This window comes from Microcaecilia unicolor, unplaced genomic scaffold (genome assembly GCF_901765095.1).
Source record: "Microcaecilia unicolor unplaced genomic scaffold, aMicUni1.1, whole genome shotgun sequence".
Lineage (NCBI taxonomy): Eukaryota > Metazoa > Chordata > Amphibia > Gymnophiona > Siphonopidae > Microcaecilia > Microcaecilia unicolor.
In genome coordinates this window covers 101,995-115,438 of record NW_021963152.1, presented here as the reverse complement: position 1 = coordinate 115,438, position 13,444 = coordinate 101,995, and the positions used below count along the sequence as shown (strand labels likewise).

Here is a 13,444-nt window from a genome sequence, read left to right as displayed (position 1 = left end):
AGGCACGGGCAGATCTGGGCTCCCTGCCGGTGGCCTATCGGGACTTCGTAGATGTATTCAGCCCAGTGGAGGCGGAGAGTCTACCGCCTCATCGGTCATTCGACTGCGCCATTAGATTGATGGCAGACACGATGCCACCCCGGGGCCGACTGTATACCTTGTCCCGGGAAGAATCCAAGGTGATGCAAGAGTACATCCGGGAGAATCTTCAGAAAGGGTTCATCCGCCCCTCTACGTCCCCTGCCGGGGCCGGATTCTTTTTTGTTACCAAGAAGGATGGCTCCTTGAGGCCCTGTATTGATTATCGACGGTTAAATGCCATCACTATAAAGGATCGGTTTCCCCTACCGCTCATTCCTGAACTCTTTGACAGGCTGCAAGGAGTCCAGATATTTACTAAGTTGGATCTGCGGGGGGCCTACAATTTGGTTCGGATCCAGCGGGGGGACGAATGGAAGACTGCATTTAATACTCACGAGGGACATTTTGAGTATCGGGTGATGCCGTTTGGCCTATGCAACGCCCCTGCGGTGTTCCAGCAATTCATCAATTTTGTGCTTGAGGATTTGTTGAACTCCACGGTGATAGTGTACCTGGACGACATCTTGATCTTCTCTAAAGACCCCGCCGAACATGTGAGGCATGTTCACGCGGTGCTGCAACGGTTACGGCAATTCCGCCTGTTCGCCAAGCTCAGTAAGTGCGCGTTTCATCAGCGGTCTCTGCCATTTCTGGGACACATTCTATTACCCGAGGGGTTGCGGATGGAGCCTGACAAGCTCCGCGCTATTCGGGAATGGCAACCGCTGGGATTGAAAGCGCTACAACGTTTTTTGGGATTCGCGAACTATTATCGCCAGTTTATCCCTCAGTATTCACAACTGACAGCGCCATTGACGGCGCTCACTAAGAAACACACGAATGTCCGGGATTGGCCGCCAGAGGCGCAAGTGGCTTTCCGCCAGGTAAAAGAGGCGTTCAACTCAGCGTCCATCTTGTCAGCCCCAGATCCAGAGAAACCCTTTATTGTGGAGGTGGACGCGTCCGCTTTGGGGGCCGGGGCAGTCCTCTCTCAGGTTAACGCCAAGGGCCGGCGCCAACCTTGCTCCTTCTTCTCTCGTAGATTCTCCCCGGCGGAATGTAATTATACGGTAGGGGATAGAGAACTCTTAGCATTAAAATTAGCCCTGCAGGAATGGAGGCATCTGCTGGAGGGAGCCGAACACCGATTCACGGTGATCACTGACCACAAGAATCTGCTGTATCTTCAAGAGGCCCAACGGCTCAATCCCCGACAGGCCCGTTGGTCATTGTTTTTTGCCAGATTTCATTTTCAACTGGTTTTTCGGGCTGCTGCTCAGAATACCCCTGCGGACTCTCTCTCCAGAGTATTTGAGGTTCCAGAGGAGACAAAGGAGATCCATCCCATGTTGGATCCGGCATGCCTCAGCGCGGCCGCGGGGGAAGTCGCTCCTACGAAGGAATTAGTGCCGGCCGCCGATCGAGCGATGGTAATGCAATGGGGGCATTCGTCCAGATGGGCCGGGCATTTTGGGTATCAAAAGACCCTTCGTCTCATTGCTAGACAGTATCGGTGGCCTCAGATGAGGCGAGACATTCTTCAATTCGTCACCACCTGTTTTGTATGCGCCCGGACTAAACCAGTAATTGGGCCCCCCGTGGGGAAGTTGCAACCGCTGTCCGTACCGACAGTCCCCTGGACAGAGTTATCCATGGATTTTATCACCGACCTCCCCAGCTCCTGGGGACACACGGTGATTTGGGTGGTAATTGACCGTTTTTCCAGAATGGCCCATTTTGTTCCCTTGCCGGGACTTCCTTCGGCGGTCTCCTTAGCCCAACTCTTCATTCAACACATTTTCCGACTTCATGGGCTGCCTCTTCGGATCATCAGTGACCGAGGACCCCAATTCACTTCACGCTTCTGGAGGGCCTTGTGTACGGCATTGGGGGTAGAGACCCATTTTTCATCAGCCTACCATCCTCAAACCAATGGCATGGTCGAAAGGATTAACCAAACATTGAAGGGGTTCTTGCGGGCATTTGTCAACAAGCGTCAAGATAACTGGGTCTCCCTGCTCCCCTGGGCCGAGTTTGCTTATAACCACAGCGTCCACTCGGCCTCGGGAGACTCTCCGTTCTTCTTGGTATAAGGACGACATCCTCGGCTTCCAGCACCTTTTCCGTCTGGATCTCCGACCCCCATGGTTAATTTAACTCTGGCAGATCTGCAAAGGGTCTGGGAGATGGCCCGAGAACAATTGCAGAGAACAGCTGCCAAATACAAGATCTTCGCAGATCGTCACCGGCGAACCGCTCCAGTATTACAACCAGGGCAGAAGGTATGGCTAAGCACGAAATACCTAAGACTCCGGGTGCCCTCTCGGAGATTGGGACCTCGGTATATTGGACCGTTTGCAATCCAATCGCGAATTGGAACTGTGACATACCGGTTGCGATTACCAAGTACCCTACGGGTGCATAACGCCTTCCATATTTCCCTATTGAAAAGTTTGAGGGTCTCGATGGCACCCCCAACTGCAGGAGACCGAAGCTCTAGAAGCAGATCCCGATCCGGAGTATGAGGTGGAGGATGTTCTGGATTCAAAGAAGCGGCGGGGAAGGCTATATTATTTATTGTCCTGGAAGAATTTTGGTCCCGAAGACAACTCCTGGGAGCCCGCGGCGAATGTATATGCGCCGGAGTTGATCAAAGCCTTCCACGCCCGGTTTCCTTCCAAACCCGGCCCCGGGGAAAAGGGGGCATCCGGGGAGGATACTGTCCTGTCCCAGGCCCCTACCTGTGCTCCCGCGGGGGGGAGCGATGGTCGTCGGGCCTCGCGGTGTCCAGGCGGCAGAGACGGACCGCCGACGGAGCCGACGCTACCGCGGGTCGGACCGAGGCCAGCGACCCGCTGGAGCGAACGCCAGCCTCGGAGAAGGGAGCACGCCGGCGTCGACGTCTCCCTGGCCCGGAGTGGACCAGCGAGGAAGCTCCGCCTACTCGCGCCGGATTGGCGCGCCATAACTGAGACTCCGCCTGCAGGGCAGGCCGGCCAATCCAGGCGCTCCTTGCCTGCCTGGGCCGGGGGGATTGGCTCCTCTTCCGGGGAAGGGGCGGACTGGCGGGAGATTTAAACAAGGGAACTGGAGGGTTCCAGTGCTTCCGTTTCAGATGTCAGAAGCCGACACAGTGGATCTCGGAGTGCTGTTCTTCAGAGACTGTGTTCATCTTCAGTGCTAGCCGTTCCTGCTAGTTGCCTTCACAGACTGGGTCCATCTTCAGTGCTAGCCGCCCCTGCTAGCTGCCTTCACATACTGGGTCCATCTTCAGTGCTAGCCGCCCCTGCTAGCTGCCTTCACAGACTTGGTCCATCTTCAGTGCTAGCCGCCCCTGCTAGCTGCCTTCACAGACTTGGTCCATCTTCAGTGCTAGCCGCCCCTGCTAGCTGCCTTCACAGACTTGGTCCATCTTCAGTGCTAGCCGCCCCTGCTAGCTGCCTTCACAGACTGGGTCCATCTTCAGTGCTAGCCGTCCCTGCTAGCTGCCTTCAGAGACTGGGTCCATCTTCAGTGCTAGCCGTCCCTGCTAGCTGCCTTCAGAGACTGGGTCCATCTTCAGTGCTAGCCGTCCCTGCTAGCTGCCTTCAGAGACTAGGTCCATCTTCAGTGCTAGCCGTCCTTGCTAGCTGTCTTCAGAGACTGTGTTCCTCTCCAGTGCTAGCCATCCCTGCTAGCTGTCTTCAGAGACTGTGTCTCTCTTCAGTGCTAGCCGTCCTTGCTAGCTGCCCTTCAGAGACTGAGTTGCTGACTACCAGCCAGGCCGGCTGTCACCCCGCGGTTCCAGCAGTCCTGCTGGCCGCCTGCAGCTGGGGGCTCAACCCTTGGTGAACGGCGGTCGCCGCGGGTGAAGATTCGGGGTGCGCGGCTGTCCTCTGAGGTCTTGCGGGGCCTCAGGGAACCTAAGGGCTCACCTATAGCAGAAACAGGACAAATGCCAAGGATTGGGATACTTGAAAAGGGCTCTTTAGACTCCACCCCCTTTTCTTTTAAGCAAAGAAAGAGAAGTATACTTATAGGGAGAGATGCATCGGCTCTGAACAGACCCCAGATACCTTTAATAGGGAAAACGGGGCACAATGAGCACAGATTGAGGCTGATTGTTTTTTCCATGGCAGTAAATACTCCTTACTTCTGCTAATAGTGTTAAAATACAAAGTAATAGCTGCACAGCACCCTGGAGTACCACTGTAACCTTCTTTAAAAGAATAGCTCCAGTATGACACTAGAATGCCTGTTCAAATCATCACTGTTAGGCAGAAGGTACTTTAGCTACCGTATTTAATTTGTTTTTAATTTACGCAGATTCTGTGCTCCTAGAGTACCTCTTCACTTTTTCATTGGAACAAAAAGTTAAAGTTTATTTCCTTAAACCACAATTTAAACTGACAGGGAAGTTGAAAAATACTATTTCACTTTTGATTGCTACAAAAGATCAGGCTAGCTTGAAAATCCCATAGCTTGAATATGTATAAATATGAGTGAGTACTGGTATGAAAAGAAAAAAGGATCAGAATTACTAAACAGGGAAGATACAATTGACAGCTGCTAAAAACACAGATAAGGAATCCCTTTCCTTTCGTATCTACATGCCTGAGATATTTGACAAACACTAGCTAGAAGGTTGCAAGAAATGAGATCACAACTGTTTGGAAATGGATTTGAATAGTAATAATAACAAATTTACCCGCCAGAGTCCCAGTAAAAGTCCTGGATTCACACGGAAGAGTTTGACCATCTTGTCACAGCCAATCATTGTACTGTTGCTTGCTAGGTCCATCAGGTCATACTTTACAATCAGAGAGCGCCACCAAAATCTTGGAAGCAATAGCATGCAGTAAACAGAAAACAAATGAGAAAATTGGTGTTAGTACTGTCAGTCACCTCTCTTCTGACATTAACAGTATGCAGTTAGTTACAGGAGGCCGAATCTGGGAGAGACAAAGGGAAGACAACCAAAGCAGATGCAGAGTGGCAGAAATGCTTCCCTACTTCAAAAAAAGACAGAGAAAATCTCTCTCTCTCTCTCTCACACACACGTGTGTAGAGATATAGATATCTACATTCTACATCTATATATATCCCAACACACACTCTCCCGAATTCAAAGCTATTTAACTGGCTGCTGACCAATTAAATAGCATATTGGCACCTACCCGTGGATATTCAGCTAGCTGCTAATCGGCTATATCACGCAACATAGCTGATTAGGCACGGATACTCAATGCTTAACCAGTTAAGTTCAGCGATTAAAATAGACAGCATAAATAGCAGGCTTATCTTTAACTGCTAAAATGTTCACCGGTTAGTGCAGAATTTCAGTTTAACCAGTTAACTTTTTAGCAGTTAAAAAAAACCCTGGATATTCAATGCCAGACACTGGAAACAGCCTGACACTGAATATCCAGGTTTAATGCCGGAGGTGGACAGTAGAAGTGCTGTCCACCGCCAGCTGAATATCAAGCCCACTATGTCTAGTAGTACTACAGTGGGTTCTACGTCATGGATCAGTTGGGTACAAGCCAACATGGCCCCTGTTTGGAAAATCTGTGTGGTTGGAGAGATACATGGGACAGCAGTTTAGTAGACCTGGAAAAGTATGTAAATGCTGTTTCCTCTGCAGATATTTTGCAGGTGTGTTCTAGTCATTAACAATTGATTCCACCAAAAGTTTATCAACAGCAGTGGTAACAGTGAAAAAGCTCAAGCAAGACAGCCTATCCAGTCAGTTGCTCAAGCAAAAATCCTAGCTACCTTTTCTAATGCAATATAAATGTCTTCATATTTGCAGATACCGTAATCTGAGCTGACATTTTGCTTAAGTTTAAAATGTTACAGTCAAGATATCTGTATTTATACTTTATTCTTCCACTATGACTGCTTTGTGTCTGAAATTTCTTCTGGCAAAACATTTTTAAACGGAAGAACAATCTAATTTCCTTAAAACATCACTTTTAACTAAAATTCTGGTTCCATACCTTGATCTGCTAATTTTACTCTTGATATGCATTCATTTACTTCAAATACTGTCTGAACTTTACTTTTTGGCAATTCAAGATGTATACTCCAATGCTGATGCTGGGGCAGGCAGGAGACCGACGCTGATGCTGGGCTGGGGCAGGCAGGAGACCGACGCTGAGGCTGAGGGCAGGCAGGAGACCGACGCTGAGGCTGGGGGCAGGCAGGAGAACGATGCTGATGCTGGGGGCAGGCAGGAGAACGATGCTGATGCTGGGGGCAGGCAGGAGAACGATGCTGATGCTGGGGGCAGGCAGGAGAACGATGCTGATGCTGGGGGCAGGCAGGAGAACGATGCTGATGCTGGGGGCAGGCAGGAGAACGATGCTGAGGCTGGGGCAGGCAGGAGACCAATGCTAAGGCTGGGGCAGGCAGGGAGCTGATGTTGGCAGAGTCAGAGAAAGGGGCTGTTACAAAATACTGCTGGGAGTGAAAAACAAGGGTTAGGTGGAGAGGGAAAGGTAGAGTGATAGATACTGAGCTAAGGAGAAGGAAAGGCAGGGTCAATGAATATTCTAGAAGCAAAGTAAACAGATAGATACTAAGCAAGTGGAGAAAGATGTATGGGGGAAAAGAAAGTGGCAATGAATACAGGGGAAAGAGGCGGCATGGCAGATATAAGAATGTGGGAGAATATGGGTTCATACTTCTGTGAACACTCTAGGATTGGGTAGGAGACCAGAAGACGACAGACTAAGATTACCTGGGTATTGGGAGTATAAGTGAGTATTTAGAGATTGGGTAGGGTGGACAAGTGGGGACTAAACATTGAGCAGGGATTAAAAGGACAATGGAGACTAAGGGAGTAGGACTGTAAGACTGAATGCAGATAGATGAAGAAGACAGATACTATGAAGGATGTAAAGAGGTTGGGAAGCAGCTAAATAGATGGACAGGATAGATACTATGAAGGATGTAGAGAGGTTGGGAAGCAGCTGAAAGGGACATAGGGCTATGGAAGAAGTAAGACAAAGGAAAGGGACAGGTCTTTGAAGCAGATGAGAAAGGATGAAAATGTAGGAGGTAAAAGGGAGAATGGAAGGCATAAAAGTGGTAAGACATGAGAAAGGGACTGGAGATGGAGGGGATGAGAAACAGAGGAAGATAACAAGTACAGAGGATAAAATAGGGGACTAGAATGTGGATGAAACACAAAAGAGAGTAGAAAGCTGGTGAAGGAATGAGAAAGAAGTGGAGAACAGGAGAACTAGGAAGGGACAAGTAGAAAATGGAAAGCTGGTAAGTAACTGAAATGTGAAAAGAGGGAGACTAAACACTGGAGGGGGAGAGGGAGGATTGAAAATGATCTAAAGGTAGATAAAAAGGCAGATGAGAAAAATAAAAAAAGAAGAAACAGAAGAATCAATGTCAGATGTATAGGCGGAAGGGAAGAAGACAGAGTAGTGAAACAAAAAATGGAAGTAAGATTCTGTAGGAGAAACAATGGCGTAGCTAGGGGGGTCGCAGGGGGAGCAATCACTCCCCAAAACAGATTTTAGAAAAAATGGCGCCTATGCGCCACATGCCAGTAACTTTCCCTGCCTCCTTCCACGTAGTTTTGCATCTTTCTACTTCTGTTTCTTCTGCTGCCCGCTTTCTCCAGTCTGCGTCGTCATTTTTACTGCCCTGAAGCATTCTCCCTCGGCACTGGCGATTCACAGTCAGCCTTCTGCCAGCGTCGGGGCTTCTCCTCAGGCACGTCTCACTCCCACCTCTGCGGAAAAGAGGAAATTGCGTTAAAGTAGGCGGGAGTCCGGGATGCGCCTGAGGAGAAGCCCCAACGCTGGCAGAAGGTTGACTGTGAATCGCCAGTGCCGAGGGAGAATGCTTCAGGGCAGTAAAAATGACGACACGGACAGCAGGCAGCAGAAGAAACAGAGAGAGAAAGATGCAAGACTCCAGGGGGGGGGGGGGGGGGGGGAGACGCCCAAGGAGGTTTAATAGACGAGTGGAAGTTAGCCTATCTAGTCCAGTAAGTCCTGTAAGCAAGAGAGCCAATTTTGTTAATCTGTTTCCACTCCGCGCAGCCATCATCGTCATTGCCTTCACCCCAAACAAAACAAGCAAACTTATGAGCTGCTGCATCCACATTGTCGTTCTTTATTATTGATCCATCTGTAACAAGGCTAAAGCTGCTTCAGTTGGATAGGCAGTACCTTAAAAGCTGGAGGAGAAAAGAAATAAAACAGCTTCAAAAATTATTGTAGCTGGTAGAAAAAGCAATTATAAACTCTGTAGTTTGTGCTCATTTTTCTTCACTGTTCTTCTATACAATACATATGGCCAAGATTTCAGTGAGGATATCCTGTTTCCTGATGAGTTCATCTTAACTGTTGTTGTAATCTGCCTTGAGAAGCCTGGTGTTATAAAAGGTGGAAAATACTGAAATTAAAAGGAAGTAAAATTAAACTCTCCTTTCATTGGGGCCCATGGAATCACATCTTCACCTCATCTCTTTTGTAGATACACAAATGGATTATTCTGTTTTTAGGCATGTTTCAGGGACAAATGGTTTTATAGGTCAAATAAAAATAAATATTTTTTTAATGCACATCTCTTTTGTTTAAACATAATTAATGGCCTACAAGCCCCCTAATGCAGTCCATTGGCTTTCTTATATTCTGTTTTAGTAGCCTTTACCAGGAGAAAAAAAATCTTTGCATGAATGTAACACGTGCTAGAGTGCCTCTATAACTAGCCCCTCCAAATGACACACTGATTACGATTTATAACAAATTACTACTCTACCTATATATTTTTTTTTGTTACATTTGTACCCCACACTTTCCCACTCATGGCAGGCTCAATGCGGCTTACGTGTGGCAATGGAGGGTTAAATGACTTGCCCAGAGTCACAAGGAGCTGCCTGTGCCAGAAGTGGGAATCAAACTCAGTTCCCCAGGACCAAAGTCCACCACCCTAACCACTAGGCCACTCCTCCACTTCTGTTATTATACTCCATTCTGTTATTATACTTTTTCTGTGTACATCTGTATACTGCACAAATTGGCATGTTTGAAAATATGTGAGATTAAATACAAATGCTACCAACAATAAAGAATGACAACATGTATGCAGCAGCTCATAGGTTTGTTTGCTTTGTTTTGAGTATGGCGATGACGGCTTCACTGGGAAGAGGAAACTGAGACTGGCCTAAATGGTTTCAATATTTTGACGTCACTTGATCTCCTGTCTACTAAACCTCTTTGGAGCTGCCAGAGGATGGACCGCGGGAGCAGGCCAGGGAGATATATGGCCCCAAGGAGGATGGGGAGCGCTGAAAGAGATGGGGAAGAAGGTTAACATGGGGAGAGAGAAGGATATAGTAAATGCTGTAAAGCGAGGGAGGACACAGAGACAATACTAGACAGGGAAAGGGTAGGAACACTGGAACTCAAAGAGGCAGTGCTGGAAAAAGAAGAAATGGGGACACATGGGCTCTACTGAAAAGGAGGGGGATAGGGACACAGAGGAGCACTACTGGAAAGAGGGGGAGGAGATAGGGACATAGGGCACTACTGGAAAGGGAGAGGAGATAGGGACACAGAGGCATGACTGGAAAGGGGAAGAGATAGGGACACAGAGGCACGACTGGAAAGGGGAGGAGGAGACAGGGACATAGAGGGGCACCACTGGAAGGGGGAATGGGGATATGGGGACAATGGTGAAAAAAGGATGAGATGGGGACAAAGAGGTAATTCTGGAAAAGGGGGGAAGATGGTAACACAGGGGTAATGCTGGAAAAAGGGGGAAGATAGGGACACGGCAATATTAGAAAAAGGGAGAGTTGGGGACACCAGGAGGGCAGATGCTAGAAAAGGGGGAGATGAGGAGACCAGGAAGGTTTGTGCTGAAAAGGGGGGGGGGGAGATGGGGAAACAGAAAGGGCAGATGCTGAACAGGACAAATTGTGGTGAAGAGGAAAGAAGGATGGTGCACTTGGAGACAGAAGAAATGTCATATGGGCAAGAAACCCTGTAAAGGCAGAAGAAACAGAAAAAAACAGAAGAGACAGTGGGACCAAAGCAAATGAAAAAAATAAATTGTTCTAACAACAGTAGAAAAAGATATTTTATTTTGAATTTGATATTAGGAATATGACAGTATTTGAAAATGCACATCTCTGATATCTTCAGATTAGCAACCCTGCAGGGGTCCGAGTGCATTTTCTTAAGTAATTTTGGATGTACTGCAGCACAGATTTTGATCGGTAGAATCAGGGACTGCAAATCCCACATGAATGAGGGTTATGAGTTCACACTAGGACTGGTTGAAAAATCTCCCTTCTGGAACTGGATCACTTGGGAGCTCTATACATAGCTATTTGCTAGTGGGGACATAAAACGAAAGATCAGTGCCAAATAGATGTAGAGAAGGAAAGGAAGAAGAAGAGGAGAGAGAAGAAATGGAAAGGCCAGCCTGGAAAAGAATTTGGAAGGCTGACTCATGGAACATGGAAAAAAAAGACTGGAACCAGCCAAATTCCCAAACAACAAAGGTAGAAAAAACATTATTTTTATTTAATACTTTGTAAGGACTGAGATGCACCTGCTTTGTAAAATGTGTATTTTTTCTATGTTTATTTTGCAAAGTACAGGAGAAAATGTTTTTCTGTTTCTTTTTTCCCAGTATTGCACTGTTTATAGAGTTTGGTTTTCTTGGGCATAGAGGAGGGGTCTCTATTTCAACTTCTGTTGTTGTTTTTTTTGTTTTTTTTTGGTGGCTCCCTATTCTGTATTAGATTGGTAGGATGGAATGTTGTCAACAGTTTGGGTTTCTGCCAGGTGTTTGTGACCCGAGTTGGCCACTGTTGGAAACAGGATACTGGGCTAGATGGACCTTTGGTCTGACCCAGTATGGCTACTCATGTTATATAGATGAGGGTCTGTCCATGTTCTGCAAGTGCAACTGAGGTGAAGAATTCTGCTAGCATGTAGTGTCTGTGTAGGAATGTGTAACAGTGCAGCTTGTTCCAGTTTCCCAATAGTAGGTATATTGGTGCTACAGAACCCAGTGTAATATATATAGCATTGTCTTTTCATAGGTGGATTAAGGCTGTTATGGGGTGGTAAGTTTTGTGTTCTAGAGCAGTGTTTCCCAAATTGGTCCTTGAGTAACCCCTTGCCAGTCAGGTTTTCAGGATATCCACATTAAATATGCATGAAATTGATTTGCATATACTGCCTCCATTACATGCAAATCTTTTTTCATGCAGATTAATTGCGGTAGGCTGAAAACCTGAATGGCAAAGTGTCTAGCCCTATTTGAAAGGAGGCTCAGCTACTCTGGGGCAAGGGCCGCCGTTGCTGGCCCTTGTCACCCAAAATAAAAATCTTGAAGACTAGTGGTCTCCACTTCCTGTTGAGTCACCACACAAACAAAAGCCCATCTGATTTAAACAAGGTATCTAGCAGTGGAAGGAATGTGTGCGCTATTCCTGAGGTGATGGTCACGATTTGAATATTCTTACTTTGTAGTTAAGAAGACAGGTTGCCTGCTCTGGCCAGTCCAGGGACCTCTTCTGCGTCCTGCCTCCTGATGTAACTTACTGTTTCCTTGTAGGCAGGACGCAACAGAGACAGCCTGTATTAATCAGTGCCCGCCACAGCTCTTGAGCAACAACACAGATACTACTTTCTAGTAGACACCAACCAGCGCCTATTTTATAAAAGTCTGCTCCCCCTGAGATCAAAACCTGGCTACGCCTCTGTAGAGAGGCCAGGATCAATCAACTGGAAAAATAAAATGATCTGACGGCAAAAGGTACAAAAATTATTTTCAGTTTAAGAACAGAATGTGCCAGTTTTGTCCAGAAACTGGGTAAAGCAATGACTTTTAATCTACAAGAGCAACTTCCTTCTGATATGCAGCCATTCTCATGGTATGAGCCACAACAGCTGTGTATTTCAGCAATAAGATTGGTCCCAAGATTGGGGCTACAAAGGGGGCTAATATGTCCCTTAGGCCACAAATCTTTGGCTGAATGCCTGTGGCCATGCACTGTCATGCCACTGCTTTCAATGCCCAAATCAACCTCAGAAGATCATGTCACCAGAGTCAAGCTGGGTCATGGGAAAAGGTCTTCTCTAATGGAGTAAATGTACTTCTTGGCTGAACCAGTGCAAGTATCTCTTCTCTACATGGTACACTTAATTTTTATACATCAGAACTCTGATTTTACAAAGTTCCAGGTCTTTTGTCAGACATGATTTCCACCACTTTTGTTCAGCATGATGGTACTGCCACTTTTAATAAGCTTAATGGTGCTTGAAACCCAGGCTGGTGACAAGAAGATAAGAGTTTTACTAGGAATAAGAGGGGCTATCAAATCTAATGCCAAAACAGTTTTGACAACTTTATGCCTGTTCCTTTAGATTTGCCAGTCTACGAGTATTTATCTTGAATAAATCTTTTTAAATGGCCTGAGTCATTAAATATAAATGTATTTCCTTGACATTTAGTAACACATTTACAAATAAATTTTAAAATAAATACTGAAAGAATTTATAAAAGGGCATAGAGAAAGAAATTCTTCCAAAAGCCTGAGAAGCTAGAGTTCAATCAGGAAAAAAAAACCCACACATTTTATGACCAAAAAAACAAAAATTTATTTTTGAAGGAAACCTTCAATATCAGATTACTGTGTAAACAAAGTACCAGTCTCTTATCAAGAGGACTCCAGAATCTATCAAATATGATCTAGTAGAAGGAAGAACATCATTCCCTCCCTCCAGGTCCAACATATGCAACAAGGAACAGAATAAATCCTAGAAATGATAGGAAGAGATTAAGGAATACATTTTAAATCATCTGGAAGATGTTACCAGGCATTTAAAGAGGTAAGATTATTCTCTGGAAATTCAATTCTATCATCTATGGAAAACACCTACAGTGGGGGAAATAAGTATTTGATCCCTTGCTGATTTTGTAAGTTTGCCCACTGACAAAGACATGAGCAGCCCATAATTGAAGGGTAGGTTATTGGTAACAGTGAGAGATAGCACATCACAAATTAAATCCGGAAAATCACATTGTGGAAAGTATATGAATTTATTTGCATTCTGCAGAGGGAAATAAGTATTTAATCCCTCTGGCAAACAAGACCTAATACTTGGTGGCAAAACCCTTGTTGGCAAGCACAGCGGTCAGACGTCTTCTGTAGTTGATGATGAGGTTTGCACACATGTCAGGAGGAATTTTGGTCCACTCCTCTTTGCAGATCATCTCTAAATCATTAAGAGTTCTGGGCTGTCGCTTGGCAACTCGCAGCTTCAGCTCCCTCCATAAGTTTTCAATGGGATTAAGGTCTGGTGACTGGCTAGGCCACTCCATGACCCTAATGTGC

The 13,444-nt window shown here is 46.4% G+C and overlaps 1 protein-coding gene across 1 annotated transcript in view; it reads right to left on the bottom strand.

The window, feature by feature from the left end:
* The window catches only part of LOC115459014 (F-box only protein 15-like), a gene marked incomplete at its 3' end in the record, with an annotated part of 142,680 nt that overhangs the window by 30,366 nt on the left and 98,870 nt on the right, over positions 1-13,444 (bottom strand). Inside the window, exon 5 of the mRNA XM_030188873.1 lies at positions 4,769-4,898. Within this exon, the coding sequence (XP_030044733.1) occupies positions 4,769-4,898 (130 nt within the window). The remainder of the gene's footprint in view (positions 1-4,768; positions 4,899-13,444) is intronic.